Source organism: Uncinocarpus reesii, genomic scaffold, assembly GCF_000003515.1.
Source record: "Uncinocarpus reesii 1704 scaffold_2 genomic scaffold, whole genome shotgun sequence".
Taxonomy (NCBI): domain Eukaryota; kingdom Fungi; phylum Ascomycota; class Eurotiomycetes; order Onygenales; family Onygenaceae; genus Uncinocarpus; species Uncinocarpus reesii.
In genome coordinates, this window is record NW_003052499.1 from 3,280,663 (window position 1) to 3,301,895 (window position 21,233).

Here is a 21,233-nt window from a genome sequence, read left to right on the forward strand (position 1 = left end):
TCTCCTCTTCTCCTCTTCCTCCCTTTGACACCTCCGTTCTCCCTCTGTGTCAATTGTCTCTCTTCTCCCTTTCCCCCGAGGTTGCGTCGTACGGTCTGTACTCTGACTGTGCGCTCAAGCTTTCCCGCTCTTCCCTTTCCCCCTCTCCCCTCTCCTCTCCTCCTCCTTCTCTCCCCATCGTCCGCGCCGGTTTTGAAAATCCTCCCTTCCCGCTTTCAGCGAATCTAACCAATCCAAACCAGCCCAACCCTTTGTGTGTTTTTCTTCTCTCCCGCGTTGGATCCCATCCCTACGCTGGATTAAATCAGAATCTTTCCGATTTCCCTCCCGGTCGCGGATTTCGAGACAACCCTCAACCAACGCCGTCATGGCAGAACCGACTGGCTCAACCCACCCCCAGGGTGTTGTGCCGCCAAACCACCTTGGTACCACCGTCCCCAGTGGAGACTTCGAGGGTCAAAGTGAAAAAGCGCCTGCTCCAGTGTCTGAGAAGAAGCCCATTCCTGACGATGATGAGGAGGAGGAGGACATGGATGCGCTCATCGAGGAGCTGGAGTCCCAGGATGGCCACATCGATGAAGAGGATGAAGACGAGGGCGAGCCCGGCGGTGCCCGTCCTGTGCCCGAGGAGCTGTTGCAGACTGACACCCGCGTCGGTCTCACGGACCAAGAAGTCGCTGCGCGTCGCAAGAAGTACGGTCTCAATCAGATGAAGGAAGAAAAGGAGAACATGGTTCTCAAGTTCCTGAGTTATTTCGTTGGTCCTATTCAGTTCGTCATGGAGGTGGGTTCTTACCGCAATTGCGTTTACCTAGCTCTGTCAAATCCTCTTTTACGCCGGATGAGTGCGAAAAGAATGGAGACAGATCGCGTGTGCTAGTGGCGTTTTTAAGAAATCTTGAAGCTGACCTTGACCCAGGCTGCTGCCGTTCTTGCTGCCGGTCTCCAAGATTGGGTAGATTTCGGTGTTATCTGCGGTCTGCTCTTGCTCAACGCCTGCGTTGGTTTCATCCAAGAATTCCAGGCTGGTTCCATCGTCGACGAATTGAAAAAGACTCTTGCTCTTAAGGCTGTCGTTCTCCGCAATGGCCGTCTTGCTGAAATTGAAGCTCCTGAGGTTGTGCCTGGTGATATCCTCCAGGTTGAAGAGGTAGGCATGTGCCGTATGCTATTGAAGACTCTGGCATGCTAACAAATTGCTTGTTTGATAGGGTACCATCATTCCCGCTGATGGCCGCATTGTCACAGAAGATGCTTTCCTCCAGGTTGACCAGTCTGCCATTACTGGAGAGTCATTGGCCGTTGATAAGCACAAGAACGACACCTGTTATGCGTCCTCTGCTGTCAAGCGTGGAGAAGCCTTTGTCGTGATTACTGCCACTGGTGATAACACGTTCGTCGGTCGTGCTGCCGCTCTCGTCAGCGCCGCCTCCGCTGGTACTGGTCACTTCACTGAGGTTCTCAACGGCATCGGTACTGTCTTGCTTGTCTTGGTCATTGTGACTCTCCTGATTGTCTGGGTTTCTTCTTTCTACCGCTCTAACGGAATTGTCACTATCTTGGAGTTCACCTTGGCCATTACCATTATCGGTGTCCCTGTCGGTCTTCCTGCTGTCGTCACCACCACCATGGCTGTCGGTGCTGCTTATCTCGCCAAGAAGAAGGCCATCGTCCAGAAACTCTCTGCCATTGAATCTCTTGCTGGTGTCGAAATCCTTTGCTCCGACAAAACTGGTACTTTGACTAAGAACAAGCTCTCCCTTGCTGAGCCCTACACCGTCGCTGGCGTTGACCCCGAGGACCTCATGTTGACTGCCTGCTTGGCCGCCTCCCGCAAGAAGAAGGGTATCGATGCCATCGACAAGGCTTTCTTGAAATCGCTCAAGTACTATCCTACCGCCAAGTCAGTTCTTACCCAGTACAAGGTCCTCGAATTCCATCCCTTCGATCCTGTCTCCAAGAAGGTCAGTGCTGTCGTCGAATCTCCCCAAGGTGAGCGCATCACTTGTGTCAAGGGTGCCCCTCTTTTCGTCCTCCGTACCGTCGAAGACGACCACCCAATTCCAGAGGAAATTGATGCCGCCTACAAGAACAAGGTCGCCGAATTCGCTACTCGTGGTTTCCGTTCTCTTGGTGTTGCTCGCAAGCGTGGTGAAGGTTCCTGGGAAATCCTCGGTATCATGCCTTGCTCGGATCCTCCCCGTCACGATACTGCTAAGACTGTCAACGAAGCCAAGACCCTTGGGTTGTCCATCAAGATGTTGACTGGTGATGCCGTCGGTATTGCTCGTGAAACCTCTCGTCAACTCGGTCTCGGAACTAACATCTACAACGCTGAGCGCCTTGGTCTTGGCGGTGGTGGTACCATGCCTGGTTCTGACATCTATGATTTCGTTGAAGCTGCCGATGGTTTCGCCGAAGTTTTCCCTCAGCACAAGTACAACGTCGTCGAGATCTTGCAACAGCGTGGTTATCTCGTTGCCATGACTGGTGACGGTGTCAACGATGCTCCATCTCTCAAGAAGGCCGATACCGGTATTGCTGTCGAAGGTGCCTCTGATGCTGCTCGTTCCGCCGCTGACATCGTCTTCCTTGCCCCCGGTCTCTCTGCCATTATCGATGCCTTGAAGACTTCTCGCCAGATTTTCCACCGTATGTATGCGTACGTTGTTTATCGTATTGCCTTGTCTCTCCATCTTGAAATCTTCTTGGGTCTCTGGATCGCCATCTTGAACACTTCCCTCAACTTGGAGCTGGTCGTCTTCATTGCCATTTTCGCTGATATCGCCACCTTGGCCATCGCTTATGATAACGCTCCTTTCTCCAAGACTCCTGTCAAGTGGAACTTGCCCAAGCTCTGGGGTATGTCTGTCCTCCTCGGTGTTGTTCTCGCAGTCGGTACCTGGATCACCCTCACCACCATGTTGGTTGGCACTGAAGACGGTGGTATCGTTCAGAACTTTGGTGTTCGTGACGAGGTTCTCTTCCTTGAAATCTCCCTCACCGAGAACTGGCTCATTTTCATCACTCGTGCCAACGGCCCCTTCTGGTCTTCCATCCCCTCATGGCAGCTCGCTGGTGCTATCTTGGTTGTCGACATTGTCGCCACCTTCTTCACTCTCTTTGGTTGGTTCGTTGGCGGTCAAACCTCCATCGTTGCCGTTGTCCGTATTTGGATCTTCTCTTTCGGTGTTTTCTGCGTGATGGGCGGTGTCTACTACATCCTCCAGGGCTCTACTGGATTCGACAACATGATGCACGGCAAGAGCCCGAAGAAATCTCAAAAGCAACGTTCTCTCGAAGATTTCGGTGAGTCTTACTACTCTTCCAAAGGTTTTTGCTTGAAACCCCTGACTAACATTTTCGTGTTTCACAGTTGTCTCATTACAACGTGTCTCTACTCAACACGAGAAGAGCTCGTAAAAGGGAAAAAGGGAATTTATAGCGAGGCCTTGTTTATGGGATAGAGTTGCGGAGTGGAATAGAACTTTTTTTTCTCATTATCACGGTGCGATCTCTTGGGTGGAATTCACACAACATTTTTTATATCCTTTCGGCTTTGCCACAAGCACATTAATCTTTCCCCCAACGATTTTCGAACGAAAACACCGAATTACAAAGATAGAGATGCTATGACCCTCCTTACAACTTACTCGAATAAGAGCCGCTCGAAAAGAAATCAAAAAAGCAAAAAATCTTTTCCCGTTTGTACTTGGACTCGAAAAAGGAAAATACCCTGACTTCAGTTTGTCTATCGTAAAGTGTGTTTCTCCTCACAATCTGTGTTTGAATACAAGCTGGGGACTGCTATCTTGAATTTGTACAGTTGCTTGTTGACAGCTTCCCCTTCCCCTTGGATAGTTTTGGCAGCATATATTATTCATTAACTACTGGTTACTTCTCTGCTCGCTTCTGGCTCGATGTGATCTGAATCGGGACTTGAAGCTGAAAGAACCATTCTTGGTTATTTAGCTGTTAAGTTCAAAAGCATCCAAAACGAGGCGTGCATGGCGAGCGTTGGCTTCTATGCTGCGATGCCGTTTGAGCTCCCTATTATGAGTGCTACTCCGTTTGTTCAAGTCTGCTTGAATTCCCGTTCTCCTCCATTTTACCGCGTTCGCCGCTGGCCGCTTTTTTTACTTATTCTTCGTCACTGTCCGCACTGCTCGGAGTGTACCTTTCTTTTCTCTGTCTCGACTTTGAAGATGCATTTACGTTCGTTTTGGCCCAAATAGACTGTCTGGTCACTGTGCTATATATTATTCCATTCTTTTAAATAAATTTTTCTTTCTTCTTAGTTCATCGACTGATTTACTATGTGTGTACTTCCCCTTTTCCCGTCTTGAGCGATACTTTGTCGAAGGCGAGCGTTTTCCTTCCCGGGTCCTGGTGGCATAATTCTAATTCTGTAGCCAGTCGAGAACACTCTTTTGTATGATTAAAAGCTCTAGATAGACTTTTTCCCCCATAGAAATTCCCATTTTTTTCATCACATCGTTGACCAGCGTTTTATATCGCCAGTGGTCCCTGGGCTTAAATTACATAATCCGCCTGATATTCCCTGGTCCGCAACCTGGCAGCCAAATCGGAACTCTGACATCAACATCAAATCCTGCGTCTTCAGCCTTTTGGTCTAACTTGCCTCCGGATTCCACCCTCCAACCAAGTATTTGCGAAGCAACAAGAAGTCCCTTTCCCCCGGCATAACCGGCATGTTCTCCTCTGTGCCGCAGATACAGGGTTCGCATGATGTCAACACCCTGCCATGGATGGGACGTGAAACTCAATTTGCTTGCGAGCAATTCGAGTGACAATTGGATAAGATGTATCTACGTTTTGCTATTGAATGGATACTCTGGAGAATGGGCGATTATGAAGTTTACCTCCGCCCATCAGCCTGCCGCGTGACTCGCAGCTTGCTCTCCCACAACCCCCCACAGTGCTCTTGAATTCCCTGTTCTTTGGCCATTAGGCTTCAAATATATTGGAATGTCCTCTTTGCTCATCTGACCATAAATTATAATTTCTTATATTTGTTCATTTTCGTTAGGAACTGAATTGATATACCGTTTTCTTTGTGGCTCAATTTCGAGTGTGTTTCTTTGATACTTAAGATATTCGAAAACACATCAGCCTGTTGATGACATAGGTGTTCATAATGGACGAATCCCCGGTTGCGTCAAGAAACCATGCCTTTGACGAAAGCCCCACAGAGAGAACGGCAGGCCAGTCGAAATTAAAAGCGTACGTGGTGGCTGTTATGGCGCAGAAGTCGCAGGAGCAACGTTTCCAGCGTCGAACCTCTGTGTATCAGAAACATAATCTTTTAGAGCATATCAAGAAGAAGTCATGGTCCGGGCCCCCGTCAGAAGTAAGCCCAAAATCTATCCGCTCCGTAAAAGTGTTCCGTTGTTAATGTTGATGCTTCGCAGACTATTTATGGCGGCCTTTCGGCATCCGCTGCGGAGAGTGATGTTGGGATCGCCCTTGCGGTTCGGGACGCGACGTACTTTCTCGACTTTGCGGAGCAGCATTTCCCTCGTGAGGAGACCAGCGACGTCGCTCAGATGATTACGGACTTCGTCATTGACCAGGTTCGGAAATACAAGGTGGAACACATGGAGAAATTCATCGGGATAGCTCTCCCCATCAACCTGGCTGTGCATTGTCCACGTCTTTGCCCACGGTTATGGGGCGAGTTGGATATCGTTCCAGTGGTACTACATGGGAAAGGGGTGCATAGTGTTGGCTGGATCAACACGGAATTATGGAACTCGAAAATGTTGGACGAGCAGGCTGAATCAATTGCCCGGAAATGTATAACGTCAGTCTCTGCTGTGGGGAAACCGTTATTAGGGTTATTATATTTTGATGTTGACTTTGCATAGATTCTTTGGTCCGAGCAAAGCGCCACTGCTGCAGGTCGGCTATCGAGGGAACGTCGAGGTTGATGCAGGGTTCCACGCTGTTTTGGCCACAGTTAGCGACTATCAGAAAACCGTTGGCGAAAGGACTTGGTCTGCAGTGCAAAAGTATGCGGCTGATATGAAGAAGCGCAATGTCAAGGTTGCTTTCTTTAGCAGTACGCCACAGGGCGGTGGTGTTGCTCTCATGAGACATGCTCTTGTGAGATTCTCTGAGGCCCTCGGAACGGATATCAAATGGTGAGTTCCAAAGGTGATGGTTTAAAATCTTTTGCACTGATGTTTTCAATAGGTACGTTCCACGTCCGAGACCAGGAGTATTCCGCGTCACCAAGACGAATCACAATATCCTGCAAGGAGTAGCGAGGCTAGACGAACGACTCACAGACGAGAACAAGGAGCTGTTGACGCACTGGATCACGACCAATGCAAAACGTTACTGGCTAGTAAAGGGGGGCCCATTGGACCTCCCTGAGAACGGGGGAGCAGATATTGTTATTATCGACGACCCGCAGATGCCCGGTTTGATTCCACTTATCAAAGACCTCACTCCGAACCGGCCGGTGATTTATCGGAGTCATATTCAGATTCGGAGCGATTTGGTAGATGACCCTTCCACGCCACAAGCGGAAGCCTGGGCGTACTTCTGGGACAGTATTAAGCGGGCCGATTTATTCATCAGTCACCCTGTCAGCGCTTTTGTTCCAGCTACTGTGAACTCGGAATCTGTGGGCTATTTGCCTGCTTCAACAGATTGGTGAGTTGCGTTATCCACAAATACGCTATCATGCTTATGTGAGGATTCAAGATCCTAACTCTGTTCTAGGTTGGATGGCTTAAACAAAACCATGGAGGATTGGGACGTTGGCTATTACGGACGTATCTTCAATGCCAAATGTCGCGAGATCAATATGACAACTATTGACTATCCTAAGGGTAATATATGACCGTTAATATACACCCCCCCCAAGCTTGGTTGGCTAACTTGTGTAGATGAATACATTGTCCAAGTCGCCAGATTTGACCCTTCTAAAGGAATTTTCGATGTTATACAGTCTTATGCCAAATTCTTTGACAAGGTAAAGGACGAAACGACGCCCCCGAAACTTCTCATTTGTGGCCACGGTTCAGTGGACGATCCCGATGGCGCTGTGATCTACGACGCTGTCATTGAATACCTTGAATCTCAAATGCGCCATCTTAAACAATACATATGCGTGATGCATGTCCCTCCTTCAGATCAGATCCTCAACGCCGTTCTTTCAAAGGCCAGAATCGCTTTACAGCTCTCAGTCCGAGAGGGATTCGAAGTCAAGGTTTCAGAAGCACTGCATAAAGGCAAGCCTGTTATCGCCACCCTAGCCGGAGGCATTCCGCTGCAAGTCCAGCATGGAAAGAATGGATTTTTGGTAGAGGTTGGAGATACCGATGCTGTGGCGCAGCATCTCTATGACCTATGGAGCAACGACGCACTATACGACAGGATGAGCGAGTATGCGAAAACAAGTGTCAGCGATGAGGTGTCGACTGTTGGCAATGCTCTATCTTGGCTGTACCTTGCGTCTCAGATGACTAAGGGCAAGACTTGCAAACCACATAGTCGTTGGATCAATGATATGGCTAGAGAAGCCGCTGGCGAGCCGTATGTGAAGGGTGAGAATAGATTGAAGAGGGAAGTCCATATGAAGCCATTTGGCTACATGGAGGGTTAGATGAATGCTTTGCATTACCTTTTGCTTTGAAATTTCTGAAGTCATGAAGAAAACGGTTCATCCCTGTATTTTTCAGCAGAGTACTTGCATACATTTCTATATCATCGAATATCAGAGAGTAAGGAAAGTTTCTAAGATATTCATGGATGCCACTAGAAGGCCCAGGCGGCTTTGGGTTTGGTTTGGAACCTTCAACTTCCAGGCCAAACAGAGATATCAACCACTATTAAAGATCTGGCAGACAGATATCTCTCCCCATAGACTAGGACACAGTGGCTTTTATTATATATCAGCCTTCATCCCCAGAGACACAGCTTCCATGATTATATAAGTGGACTTCCCTCACGTGCTATGAACCCTCCTTTGCAAGGGCAGAGACGCGATTCTCCTGCAGTTGCTTTTTTCACTGTAGATTTTCTCTCTTCTGCACATCTATTGCAAAGATCAATGAATTTGCTTTTGCTGAGAAGATGAGCCCTCGTGAGATACCTGGGTACTACTATGGTGAGCAAGCCCCTTTACTTTCCTGCTTTGGAGAGCATGATATCAGTCATTCCCTCGGCGACAATTGATGCAATGCATCATGGTCTGGATTTCTAGTGTGAAGTCTGAGATTGCTCAGAGCACCCGAGAAATATATGCATAGGTGTGCAGTGATAGCTGCCACGCGCGATGGTTCTTTTTTTTTTTATTTTTCAATTTGGGAGACAGCACCAGGCCTATTGCTTTTGTGATGGCTATAACTTAGCAACAAGCTTAAACTGCTATGCAGAACATGCAGCAATATGGCTGCTCATGTTGCGAGTTGAGTCTGACCATTCTCTAGACCCAGAAAAACAGAAATACTTCAAGATACAGCCAAACCAGCTAGTCCCCCAAGGCTCAAAGTACTCAAAGCAGGAGGTTTCCAAGCGCCAGGAGTCGGCCGTTGTTAGTGTATCTGTTCCCAAGTTGAGAATCTTTTGAGAATGCTGACAGACACCCGATAGAAACGCAAGAAGCTGGAAACCTTTGAAGACCGTGTGTCTACAGAAAGAATCAAACCTGCAGGAATCCTTCGCCACCCTATCATCGGTAAATTGGGGCTGCAGAGAGAAATCGGACAGCATCGGCCACGTACAAGTACATTTATGCAGCAGTGTGGTGAAGCCTCTGTTCAGTTATTTGAGCGCAACACACTGCTTGACCTGCATACTTGGGACCCTAGGTTGATCGTGAGAAGCGTGGATAGAGACCCGCGTACGGCACGCATTTTTACAGGTAAGCCAGGCTGGATCCCTATTAACCACATTGGCCTTGAAGTCGTTTTTGTATTGGCTGCTAATCTGCCATATAGGTCTTAATATAGCTGGTCCTTCAGGATTCCGGTACGTGGATTATCGGCCAATCATAGTATAGAGCTTGCTAAAAGGACCGCAAGTTGTTTTCCCCCTACAGCATCAGAGATCGCAAAAGGTTACGACCCCGAGACTCAGTGTTATGGCTTTATGGGGAGGCGCGACGAATATGTATGGGCCAGAGCTGTTTCATTGACTAGATTGGGGACCCTAACGAGAACTCTAGGTCGAATCAATTTCGATTTCTCACCCAGGGCATATGATGTATGTTTCCCCTTATACCCTTCAATGTTGTATTTCCAAAATATTAATCAATTTGCTTCAAAAGGACTCTTTCACACAATTTGATGGGACTCAGTGTCAGCCTCGCTGTGGGAAAGTTAGTCACAATTGAAGATGCTGTATCTCTGCCTGAACAGACATTTACGGGTATGGACGGTTTCTCTCTTGTCTCAGAGCCAATTTTCTGATGTTGGACATAGAAAGCCAGGTTTACTTTAGTCGCCCAGGATGGTCGACTTGCAATATCGCCTCCCGGCCCGATAGTACCTCGAGCGCGTTCACAGTCGGTTGCGGCTCAGACCTGATTACTCTTACAAATAATGAAGCTCAGTGGACTCTTGCTACGGTCCAATCGTTCACTTCTCCTATCCGATCCGTCGACTGGCTTACCCAAAACTTGATTCTTGCTGGTTCAGTCTGCTCGAAAGTCTGGATATACGATATCCGAAGCCAAGGTGCGGCCGCTAGACTTCAGCACGGGGCCCCGGTACAAGCTCTTAGAAGACTAGACGAGTGGAGAGTAGTGGTTGCTGGGTCGAATCGTACGGTATGTCTCCTGGTGGTCTTTGAAATGATTTGCTTCTCTAATTCTGGGCTCCATTTTTAGATGAAAATGTATGATCTTCGATTCGCGTCAGATTCCACAGGCGATCACCCTCCACCAAACCGCTCAGACCATAAAGCGACAACGCCCTACCTGAATTTCCCGGAAGTACAATGCACTTTCTTTCACAATATAGATGTTTGTCCTGAGCTTGGCCTTCTCGCCTGCTGTAGGTTCTCGCTAGCTCTTCTATACAGACTGTTTCTAACCAGAAAATAACAGCATCCGAACTCCGAAGCGTCCAACTCTACTCGCTCGCTACGGGCAAGAAGCTTGGGCCTGATGCTGACTCCATTCCAGTGAAATCCGGCACGCCGGGTCTTAACCCACGGGGAGATGAAACGTGTGTGACAGCCTATTGCTACGGAGAGCCAGTATCTCATGTGAAGTTTGAGAATTTGCCCGACAGGCTTGATTTACTCAAGGACAATGACGATGAAGGAGGGCGAGATTTTACAAAAGGAGCGGGTGTGGGAAAACCGAGTCTTTTAGTTGCTGCAGAGAATGTCGTGGACGAGTGGCGCTTGTGAAGCCTGCTTATGCCGTTTAATGCTCAACGGCTCATGGCGTTGTTTGATACGTATTTGGTGTTCTGAGATGCTATTTGAAGGGTAATAAAAAAAAAAGAAAATAAAGCGTGGCCTGGGAAGGATGGAAACGGCATCAAGTTGCCCTGGGAGTTAAGGAGTAAGATTGGGTGGCTATTGTGTCTGTTTACTCTGTACCTGTATGAGTGATACCCCCCCATTGCTATGTTTCATAGGAAGCAACATGGAGTTTCATTTCCATTTATACGTGGTTTCTAATATTTCGTACATAACTACATGGTACTAGTATGTTGGCTCTATCTGAAGTCCGTGAGTACACTGTATTCCTCCAAACTCCAAGCTCTTCCGCTCCACTTAATGATACAGGTGATATACTTTTCCAGATCCGTAAACCAAATGCATCTGCACTGGATTGGTTTTCAACATTGGCAAACCTCTCCAGCCAAAAGCTCGTTCCCGCGCGTGCCTCTTACATCCCTCTCTCCTCGGGGAACTCATCAGCAAGCTTGAACCGCGCAACGACATTCATACTAAAAAGCTCTTGAACCAGCAACTTCGCTGCATACGGGATCGCCATCTTCACCACGCCCCTTGACGTCTTGCACCGCTGACACCACCCCAAGTAGCCCATAAACCCACAGTTCTCGCACACATCAACTTCATGGCGATCAGACGAAATCATCAGCCGCTCCAGCAATAGCTGACTGGTGCCGTACGCGATGAGGCAATCACGTTCCATCTCGCCGAGGCGAAGCCCACCATCGCGCGATCGACCTTCTGTGGGTTGGCGTGTGAGAATGGCTCGCGGACCGCGAGCGCGGGAGTGCATTTTATCTTGGACCATGTGCTTGAGTTTCTGGTAGTAAATCGGTCCGGTAAACACATACGCGGGAAGAGGTTCGCCGGTGATGCCGGAGGTAAGATAGTCTTTGCCGCCGTAGCTGAAGCCCTTGGAAACGAGAATGGCCGACATTTCCTCGACGGGGCTGCCGCCAAAGGGCGTACCGTAGCCGAATTGGCCTGAGAGGACGCCAGCTTTGCCGACCACGAGCTCAAGCATTTTTCCCACTGTCATACGAGACGGGAAACCATGCGGGTTCATGATTATGTCTGGGACAATGCCTTGGTCCGTGAAGGGCATGTCAGCTTGCTCGGCGATGATTCCCACAACACCCTTTTGTCCATGGCGCGAGGAGAATTTATCGCCGACCTCTGGACGGCGGGTTTGTCGCGTTTGTACCTTGAGAAGTTGGTTTTCTCCCTCCGTTGTTGAGATCATAACCTTGTCTATGTAACTCGGATCGGGAAGCTTGTATGTTTGAGGTGATGGAATGTATGCAATCGGCCCACCAGCGTCTGAGCCAGTGATCCCAGAAGACAAAGCGTTTTCTGGCGTGACTTTATTGATATAAACTTCGCCGCTGCTCACTTTCTCGCCCACGGCCGCCAGTCCATCGCTATCAAGGAGAGCGTGTTTGCGAATAGGAGCGCCATTCTCGCGGTCAGGTCCCAATAGCCTATCTTTCGTCCCATTTGAATAACTCTTTAGGTTGGCTGAATATTTACGAAACACCTGGCAGCGGCCGAATCCACGATCAACCGACGCTTTGTTCAATACCAAAGCGTCCTCGATATCGTATCCTGAGTAACTCATAACGGCAACCGTGGCGCTTTGTCCAGCGGGTAAGCGATCATATTTGACGAGCTCGATGGTCCTAGTTTTGACCATGGGTTTCTGAGGATAGACCATGGTATAAAGCAAGGAATCGATGCGGAGAAACTGATTGTTAGCAATAGCGCCTATGGCTTGTTTACCCATGGCGCATTGATACGTATTTCGGGGTGATTGATTGTGATGTGGATAAGGAATAAGGCCGGCAACAGCACCGAGAATGGTGAAAGGTTCGATTTCCAGGTGTGTTGTATTTTCATTTATCTCTCTCTCGTAAACAGAAATATAAGAATCGTTTTCTTCGTTTACATCGAGATATTCAACGAGGCCTTGAGCCAGGAAGTCATCGAATTCCATTTCGCCACTCCGTAGCTGAGATAAATGATCAGCTGTAACCCTTGATTTCTGCTTCTCAACGATTATTAGTGGACGACAAATTCGACCGTCATCTGTCGCGATGTGCATTGCGCTCTGATGGTGATTGATGTATATGCTGACGAACTCCGACACTCGTCCCATTCGTCGCAAGCGCCGGAATGAATTCAAAAAAAATTTCGGCCGTCTGGTTAAAGCGATGGGCGAACCGTTCAGGAATATTATATATGCACCTTGACCATAAAATTCCCGTCCGCCCACAGCCTGCACATCTTCAGCACCCAAAGCGTAAACCAGCTTTCGCACCGGCTCTTCCTCGTCGTTAGTGGTGATGTGCGTCATAAGAGCAAGATTCTTAACGAGACCGCAGGCTTCACCTTCGGGAGTATCCGCAGGGCAAAGCATACCAAACTGCGACGGCTGCAGGGCTCGAGGACCGCTGACCTTTCGAGTTTTTTCAAACTGACTGGATATTCGGGTCATCATACCCAATGCAGAAATATAACTTAGCCGGCTCAGCACATGGGTGACTCCAGCACGTTCCATACGGAATCGTTTGAGACTCCAATTGCCCGTTGAGATGGCACGATTCATGCCCTGCGTGATATGGTTCCCGTGGATCGCAACCACGCTAAAGGCATCAAACGCTTCGGTTCGTACGGGTTTCTTTAGAACTTTGTCAATGTTCATCTTAATATCGAAACAAAACTTTTTGAACAAGTCTTCAAACAATAGCGCGAGAAGTTGGCCAGCCAACTCCAACCGCTTATTGCCAACATAGTCGCGATCATCGACTAAGCTAGGATCGTGCTTTGCCATCAAAACGCGGCGCGCCATGTGAGCAACGTAAAGCGCTTTCGGCCGGAAATTCATATTTTCAACTTGAACATGGGATATAATGACAGATGCAATAGCCTCGACAGCTTCCTGGATATAATTTCGACGGACGCCACCAAAACTGTTCGGTTTTCGCATGATTTTGATATGTGAACCGAGGTATTCCAACGCTTGTTGTTGTGTATATATCCCTAGTTTGATTGACTCTTCGAAATTGATCGCGAAATCCTCCTGGTATACGCTGTCCACTCCGGCAACTAGAAGTAACATTTCTTTGTCAGACTGTATCCCCATTGCTTTTAGTATGATAACAATTGGTACGTCATCACTAAGGACGTTATGTCGCAAGTATATTCGGTCCTTTTTGAGGATGATATAGCTCTTAGATTTCCGCTCGTTCGAGGAACTATTGCGATTGTCAGACCGGATTGTGCTCTATTCATATTGTACTAAAAAGCAATTCGTACCTTGTCACAGAAGCCTGAACGATCTCTTTCTTCGGATCCGTTTCAACAATGACTCTGTTCTTGCTCAACTGCTCCTGCACAAGAATGACCTTTTCGGTCCCGTTCACGATAAAATAACCACCTGGATCCAAAGGGCACTCATGTAATTGATACATTTCGCCCGGCGACTTCTTCGAAAGAACACATTTGGAGCTTCGAAGCATGACAGGCATGCGACCAATTGCAGTTCCATTCCGCTTTACCCGTTGACGGCCGCGGACGTATTCAAAATCGACCAAGATCGGAGCAGCGTAGGTCATATCTCGTAATCGGCATTCGTTGGGGGTAATCGTAGATTCGACTTTGAAACGCGTATCTTCTGACTGTTCTTCATCCGCCCGCCTTGGGCTGCCGAGGTATATATCATGGAATCTAGCATTCAACGAACCAAATTAGAAACCTATTTTCCCGTTTCTTTCTGCCAGTAGCTGCACACACCTAATATAGAAATTCGGATCTACATCACTCCGGATTTCAGCGCTCGCCTGCACGATTTTTTTCAGCTGTACCTCCACAAAATAGTTGTACGAGTCGATATGCTGCTTGACGAGGCCCTTCACTTTCAGAAAGGCGGGAAGAAGGTTCCATTTATCCTTTTCGGTGTTGATAGGATCGGTTAGGGATTTACTGTAATAAAATGGCTGGAGAAGAGCTTCAAAGTCCTAGATGCGAAAAAAAAAAATATGTTCTATCAGCCGGCATTCCTTATTAGAGCGCAAGGAGCATCGAGCATACATCACGACCCCTGCCTTTGCTACTCTTTCCGCCAGTCCCAGCTCCGCCCTTTTGGGGTTGGCTCTTTGTGGCGGTCGCTTTCGGGGCTGTAGCCCGTCTCCGTTTGAGATTCTCCTCAGGTGCATCGGGCACGTTGGTGTGCGCAGACGCTGGTGCTCGTTTCTTCGGGGGCATTTTGGTCAATGCACTATGGTTCAACTTCCATTTACTCAACGGAGCGGAGCTATATTGTCATAAACCAAAGCTCGACACCTTACTGCTGCTCAAAGGTCTTTTGCGTGGGACGACTCTCGATATCTTTGGGTGACTAAGAAGATAAGCGGCGGGGAGCAATCCGGGCAATTGTTATTCCGGTTTTCTAGCCGCGCGACAGGCGCTAAACCGGATTATCGGAACAATAATACGCCGTGGGTAAGCGGCCTCGCTTTTTGCGGCTGGCGAGGAGCGGGAGCAAGCATTTGGTCAAACTGAACTTGTTGCCGCAAAAGCGTCGAGGAGCAAAATCCAGCGACGAGCTGTTAGCTCTACGCTAAAAGTTGGCGGCGTCGGTTTCTACAGGGAATTTATCCCGTTCTTCCTGAAGTCAGACGGATAGCCCCGGTCGAGAGGTCACGAGTTCTCGGTTGATTAATATATTTTCCGGCAACTTGGGGTATCCCGAGTCAACGTGATATCTTCCTGACTAGATGGTCTTGATTGCTAAGGGCCGAGGCTCCCCGGGGAGGAGAGAGATACATGAAACGAGATTCTGGGGCTCACCGGCGTTTCTCAGCGACTTTTGAACTATTGGCAAACCTATCCGGCATTGCTAAGAATTGAAAGGCAACCAAAAGGCAGTGGGTGGGTTGGACTGGTCGCCTTGCGATTCCTCAATTGCCAAATGTTGAGTAGAAGGATGCCCGAATCAATTTGGTAGTCATGCAGATATGTGGGGTAGTTAGTTACATAGCTCAATCGATGGAAGACCGAGATGGTGTAGCGGGACCGTACTCTCAAAACGACGCTCAACGCACGGCTGAAGAGCCAATGGAATACCGGTCAGGTACCAGTGCCTTATTCAGGCATGGGCCTCATTAACTTAGGCGCCCAATACTCAACGCGTTCGGCGATCTCCCGGTGTGGATGGAGTCACAATCGCTGTGAATCTGAGGAGCATCATGCGCGGCGCTTTATGAGAGAGAATATTGCCATTCATCCATCAGCAACCTGCTCAATGCATATCTAACCTTCGGCACCCAAGCTTTGTACTCCATCTCCCTCCCGAGACACTAAGCATGTAGTCCCGGGATGCCCCATACTTCGACCCTTCGTTTCCCATGATGTCGAGTGTGGTCCGACGTCGCACAGACCAGTCACGCTATTTCAAATATGTCGAGGTGATATGTCATCACAACGATTCATTTACGGGGTATGGAGGAAAGAGTATCTGAGCGTCCTCCGTGCTACTGTGTCGGTCACCCTTGGCGCTAGCCCGACAGCCCCGGGGATCATTCGGGCGAATCTTCCTCGCCCCAGAGAACTTGGTGTGAATTTGATGGGTAATATCATTGGTCCTTTGGAGAGCTCAGATCAGCCAGCGCGTGCTGCATGCATTGTTGCGGGAAGGATAATCTAAGTGGGCGGGTAAAAAGGTTGAGGCCGAGTGAATCGTGGCAGGCTCAGGTTCGGAACGCTTGTCTGAGCTGAGTTGCAAGCCTCTGATTGCATTTCCCCGTTCCAGACAAGTGTTTTCCACCACTGGTTACGTGTGGGAGCTTTGATTGATCGGTTCATTTGTCAATCCCGAGCGTTGGTTGCTTTTTGCGAAGAATGAAGCGGGATCCAGTAAGACTTGGAGTTCCCGAGCGAATTGCTGAGTGGAATCTTCACTCTAGGGTTTCATCTTGCAATGAGAGCAGTAATCGTAGGGAGGAGCTGAATGGAAGTTCATGATTGCAGTTCAATGCTGGGATGGAAGCTCCGATTGGGGTTCTCTGGAGTGAAACAACGGCATCACAGCTTTAAATAGCTCAGACAGCCGAACAAATCCCACTCAACCGTCGTCAATGCATGTTTGTGCGAGGCGAACAATGGATCGTCAAGGCCCTTGTTCAACTGTCTCTTCCATGACATGGCCACCTGTGACCCGGCACCAAGGTTGCAGGAAGTGGCATGTTCTGGGCCTGTGGAAGCAGACCAAGTGAGCGCCAACAATGCCAGGGACTGCCTGTCGTTCTGCGTGTGGGCTCGGCGCTATCCACGTTGTCTGACGGTGATAGGGCCCGGAGAGTCACGCACCAGGATGCTTCTTCGCCTTACATGTACCTTCCAGGAGGGCAGGCGATGGGTAGTTGTAGCAGAGCAGCACGGCCGATGGCCCAGAGACGAAGAGCAGGCCGTGTATGTGTGTGAGTGTGAGTGTGTGAGTGTGTGAAGAAGCGTTGGGCAAGCAAGTCCAGGGTACCTGTCGCAGTGCTTGGGACCGAGCGTGGTTGGGCGCTGGACGGCCGCGAAACAGGCGGTGACCCCTCAGTGGGATCAGGTAGCGGGTACCTCTTCAGCCTGACGCAACGCCATTTGCTCGTCTTTGCGGTCGCTTTGGCTGCGGTCTCATGCCAATCAGACTCGGGAGAATTTCGTCGTTCCGGGAGTCGAGTTGCGAGCCTTTCTTTTCTTTGCTCCGCCATTCGTCCAGTCGTGCAGCGGCCGCCTTGCCCCCCCGGAACCTGCGTCTGCAGCAGCGAGATCCCAAAACCCCCCGCCATCGATCACACAAGTCCCTATCGCAAAAAGAACCCAACGCCTCCTCTTCCTCCTCTTCCTCTCCCCTCTTTTCTTCTCCTCCATTCTTCCTTCAGTTTCTCGCGCAGAGACGTTGGCGGATTGGCCTGTACAACAGCTCTCCCCTCTCCCCCCAGACTTGCTCGACCGTTCCCTGGGACTACTTTACATACGCCGGCTCCCACGCGCACCATGAGCCAGAGGACTGCGGACAACACCGTTGACTCACTTCTGCCCGCATCTTTCAATTCACACTGAACGGTTCTTTGCTGTCATTCCGGCCCCATAAATTGACACCCGCAATCCGCCAGGGTAAAAGCCAGCCTGCCTCATCCGTTTTGCCTCCTCTCGTTGTCCAGTTCTTTGGCTGAGAGATTCCCTTAGAAGCTTCTCATAACTCGTAGACGGGATTACAGAAACCGCTGGGTTTCAAAGAGAGCCCCGAGAACCTCTCGCGAAGACCAAAATATTCGAAGTTGTGGGGAAGAAATATCCACGAGGCTCAAAACCACAGCGATTCACCGTTGGAGCTCCGGGCGATCCTTTGAGACTCGACGGACTCAATTGCAACCCCTCGACACGAAGCTGCCGTAAGTTCCTTTCTTTGTCTGAAAAGCATTGATAATTCCCGACATCGCTTGGAATGCCTGAGCCAGCCAGCGGGACCCCAAGCCAGTTCGCCTCCTTTGTAAGACGGTGTCTGTTAGACCAAGTCTCCCCCCAATCGTTGGGTTGGGCTAATGAGACAGCGCCAAACGTCCCGTCCCAAACTTCATCACCCCCTCTCAGAGCTCAACGTCTTCCTCTCTTCGCGCTGTTTTGGCTCGCATCCCTCTCTGTTTCAAGGCCCCCTTTTCCCTCGCTTTTGCCCGTCTCAATAGTTTTGTTCTGCTCCGTCGTTATGCAGTGTTGACGGCTTAATCCTGTACCCCTCACTTTCGTTTCGCAAAAGCACCTCCGCTCGACAATGCTCACCGACTGACCGCAAGAGGATGTCTGCAGACATGGCGTTCAAATCCAGCTCCAACGAACGGCTCAATGAGCTGGGGCTTGCCTCCCCGCGCTCTTCGCTCTCGGAATCTCCCTTCTCCAGCTTTCCTTCACCTCCCGCTGGCCAAACAAGCTTTAATTCAACAATCGGAACAGACATCCGCTCCACGATTCAACGGCGGTTCACGACCGATTCCACAAAGATTTCACCATGGATGGGATTTGGTCCGCAACCTGTGCCATTGCCTGAATCGATTGATATACTGTCATCTGTGGGTATCTCCTTTGCAGTTTGTTAAGAATTGTGTTCCTCACTGGTTTGCCTGGGGGTGGTATTGTTTCACACAACCTCACATTCGATTGTGTTCTATACTCTGCACTTCACTTATTTCTTTACTTTCATTCTACTAACAAACATTCTGTAACTGTTCTAGGCCACTCGAATGCACAAATCCCAGCTTGTGAGGAGCTTCCCCCCCCTTTGTTTCCCTTTACCCCTCACTCTATTACTTCTTTCAAAACCTCCTATTTCTCTTCAACCTCTCACTTTGAACCACATCTTCCTCACTTCCTTTTGCTCATACAGTTCTCTCACTCATTCTCACCTACATATCTAACTCAACAACAGTTTGAGAAGAAACGACAACATATCGAGTACATGAGAGAACAGAAAAAGAGATTTGAAGCAGACCTCAAACTTCTCAACCTTCAACAAGAGAAGGAAGAAGAAGAAATGGACCAGATCGCTCGAGATTTGGCACGGACTGGCCTTGGTGGACCGGTCAGCGAGCCAACTACCCCCCCTGAGTATCACGATTCAGGATTTCCCACTGCTCTGTCTCGTCCCGCTCGATTCTCCATCTCAAATGGACAGTCAACCCCTGGTCGTTTTAACAATTTTTTCTCTCCTCAGCTCACTTCTCCAGCTTCAAAAGCAAGTTCGCCATTTGGCTTAAACAACAGTGAATCAATTACTTCCAGCATGAATTCTCGGCGCAATTCTGAGAATGAGTTTCAAGCAAATGGGTTTGGCGCCTATCGTCCACGACATATGTAAGTTCCCCCCTTTTCTTTAAACCAACTATCAAAAGGTTTAGTTTCCTTTTCGCAAAAGTCTGTAACCAAGATCCCTGTTATTGGTTTGCTGTGAGAAAATCCTATTCTCACTGCGGGAACTATCCTTGTGATGTTTGATCCTCTTTCAATACTCTCCGTTTTCTATTGATATTAATGCTTGCCTCGTCATTTAGGAGTAGATACTCGATGTCAAACTCTACTTTCCAATCTTCTGCCCAGTCTACTGCATCCAATACCAGCAGCTTCAGCAACTCCTTGGGGTTTGGCGCCTTTTATACCGGCAAGCATTCTGTTGATGAAGATGAAAATAAACATAGAGAGGAGGAGCGCATGTCAACGCCTGATGTGAAAAGCTATTTGCGTTTGACTGATCCGGATGATAAATTTCCTACTTTAACTCGTCGAAATGATGATCCTAATGTGGTATGCGTCTTGGGAGCCCGCTTCTTGGTATATCCTTTGCTAATATAATTAATAGTTGTCTGCCAACTCTGCTGCTTTGGATTTAGCGAATTCGCGCACTCCTGTCCCTGAGGCATATCGTCCGAATCAACGTCATCACTCGGCCCACCAGAGTATGCCACAAACCGCTTTTGGTTGGCTTCACAGTGAAAATTCAAGTGATAAAGCGCACATTCCTACTACCAGCCCTGGATTGTCCAATGGAAATTATCATCCTCGCCATATCAGTCGCCTCTCATTAGAGGGAGGATTCTCGGGATACAGCTCCTCAGCCACGGGAAACACGCCGTCTCACAGTCGTCCAACCTCCCTACAGATCTCATACTCTACAAATGATGTCCCAACTATGAGAAATGGTGGATTTCCGACCAATATTACCCCTCCAGGATCAAGCAGTGATCACCATATGAATGGTGGTATCAACTCGCTTTCTCATAATCCTCACCAGCTCAACGATACACCCCCCACTCCTCAATCTGATCATAGTGATCCTATTTCAAGCATGCAATCTGGGTTCCAAGCTACCGCCGCTCCATTCTCATCGCAAATCAAAACTCCCGCCACCATGTCTACAAATGTCAGCGGTAGTGCCTCTCCCGCAAAGAACAACTTTCCTCACACTGGTTATGGATATGGAATGCAGCCCTGGGTCACCAGTCCTGTGCAAACTAACGGCATGCCACTTGCAAACCACCCTCCATTTGCACAACCTTTCCCAGCTTATCCTCGATTCCTCGACAACCCGGCAAGAGTTAACCAAATCCGACGCAATGGCGAGACTGAAGTTGGCGCTTTCTCTCGATTTGCCAATGTTCCACTTGAACAGTATCGAGATGAACTCTATGGATTATGCAAAGACCAACATGGTTGTCGTTATTTGCAGCGGAAACTGGAAGAACGCATCCCAGAGAATGTTCAAATGATCTTCTTGGAGACACATATGCACGTTGTAGAATTGATGACAGGTTAGTAAGCACATAAAGTGATACTGTCTGGAGACATCTAACTGAACATCTGGTTAGATCCATTTGGCAATTACCTTTGTCAGAAACTCCTTGAATTCTCAAATGATGAACAGCGCACTGCCCTTATCAATAATGCTGCTCCTCAGTTGGTATCCATTGCTCTAAATCAACATGGAACTCGTGCGCTTCAAAAAATGATTGAGTTCATTTCCACCCCTGAACAGGTACGTGACTGCACGTTACACGACGACATCATTCCCTGACGTGTTATTCTATAGACTCAAACCGTGATAAATGCGTTGCGTGGCAAGGTGGTAGAACTGGTTCAGGACTTGAATGGGAATCATGTGATCCAAAAGTGTCTGAACCGACTCTCTGTTGCTGATGCTCAGGTATAATCATCATGTGCAGTTCACACTATAGCAATTGCTGATTAAATCTCTTAGT

The 21,233-nt window shown here is 48.8% G+C and overlaps 5 protein-coding genes across 5 annotated transcripts in view; 4 read left to right on the top strand and 1 right to left on the bottom strand.

The window, feature by feature from the left end:
* Nucleotides 1–367: 367 nt before the first annotated feature.
* Nucleotides 368–3,423, top strand: UREG_04095 (plasma-membrane proton-efflux P-type ATPase; the record flags this gene model as incomplete). The annotated part of the gene is made up of 4 exons (XM_002544532.1): nucleotides 368–784; nucleotides 920–1,150; nucleotides 1,212–3,309; nucleotides 3,377–3,423. The coding sequence occupies 4 exons, from the start codon at nucleotides 368–370 to the stop codon at nucleotides 3,421–3,423; spliced, it is 2,793 nt and encodes a 930-aa protein (XP_002544578.1).
* A 1,735-nt stretch (nucleotides 3,424–5,158) lies between these two features.
* On the top strand, nucleotides 5,159–7,636 carry UREG_04096 (uncharacterized protein; the record flags this gene model as incomplete). Its single annotated transcript, XM_002544533.1, has 6 exons — nucleotides 5,159–5,371; nucleotides 5,433–5,824; nucleotides 5,889–6,164; nucleotides 6,217–6,681; nucleotides 6,751–6,860; nucleotides 6,918–7,636. 6 exons carry the CDS (start codon nucleotides 5,159–5,161, stop codon nucleotides 7,634–7,636), a joined length of 2,175 nt encoding a protein of 724 aa, XP_002544579.1.
* A 583-nt stretch (nucleotides 7,637–8,219) lies between these two features.
* UREG_04097 (uncharacterized protein) lies at nucleotides 8,220–9,034 on the top strand (the record flags this gene model as incomplete). The annotated part of the gene is made up of 4 exons (XM_002544534.1): nucleotides 8,220–8,235; nucleotides 8,463–8,566; nucleotides 8,626–8,896; nucleotides 8,973–9,034. 4 exons carry the CDS (start codon nucleotides 8,220–8,222, stop codon nucleotides 9,032–9,034), a joined length of 453 nt encoding a protein of 150 aa, XP_002544580.1.
* A 1,842-nt stretch (nucleotides 9,035–10,876) lies between these two features.
* UREG_04098 (DNA-directed RNA polymerase III 130 kDa polypeptide) lies at nucleotides 10,877–14,706 on the bottom strand (the record flags this gene model as incomplete). The annotated part of the gene is made up of 4 exons (XM_002544535.1): nucleotides 10,877–13,697; nucleotides 13,759–14,169; nucleotides 14,236–14,438; nucleotides 14,533–14,706. 4 exons carry the CDS (start codon nucleotides 14,704–14,706, stop codon nucleotides 10,877–10,879), a joined length of 3,609 nt encoding a protein of 1,202 aa, XP_002544581.1.
* Nucleotides 14,707–16,642: 1,936 nt separating this feature from the next.
* The window catches only part of UREG_04099 (uncharacterized protein), a gene marked incomplete at both ends in the record, with an annotated part of 5,515 nt that continues 924 nt past the window's right edge, over nucleotides 16,643–21,233 (top strand). Inside the window, 9 exons of the mRNA XM_002544536.1 lie at nucleotides 16,643–16,911; nucleotides 17,709–17,882; nucleotides 18,200–18,554; nucleotides 18,717–18,743; nucleotides 18,911–19,335; nucleotides 19,533–19,782; nucleotides 19,838–20,786; nucleotides 20,844–21,010; nucleotides 21,065–21,178. Of these exons, the coding sequence (XP_002544582.1) occupies nucleotides 16,643–16,911; nucleotides 17,709–17,882; nucleotides 18,200–18,554; nucleotides 18,717–18,743; nucleotides 18,911–19,335; nucleotides 19,533–19,782; nucleotides 19,838–20,786; nucleotides 20,844–21,010; nucleotides 21,065–21,178 (2,730 nt within the window). The remainder of the gene's footprint in view (nucleotides 16,912–17,708; nucleotides 17,883–18,199; nucleotides 18,555–18,716; nucleotides 18,744–18,910; nucleotides 19,336–19,532; nucleotides 19,783–19,837; nucleotides 20,787–20,843; nucleotides 21,011–21,064; nucleotides 21,179–21,233) is intronic.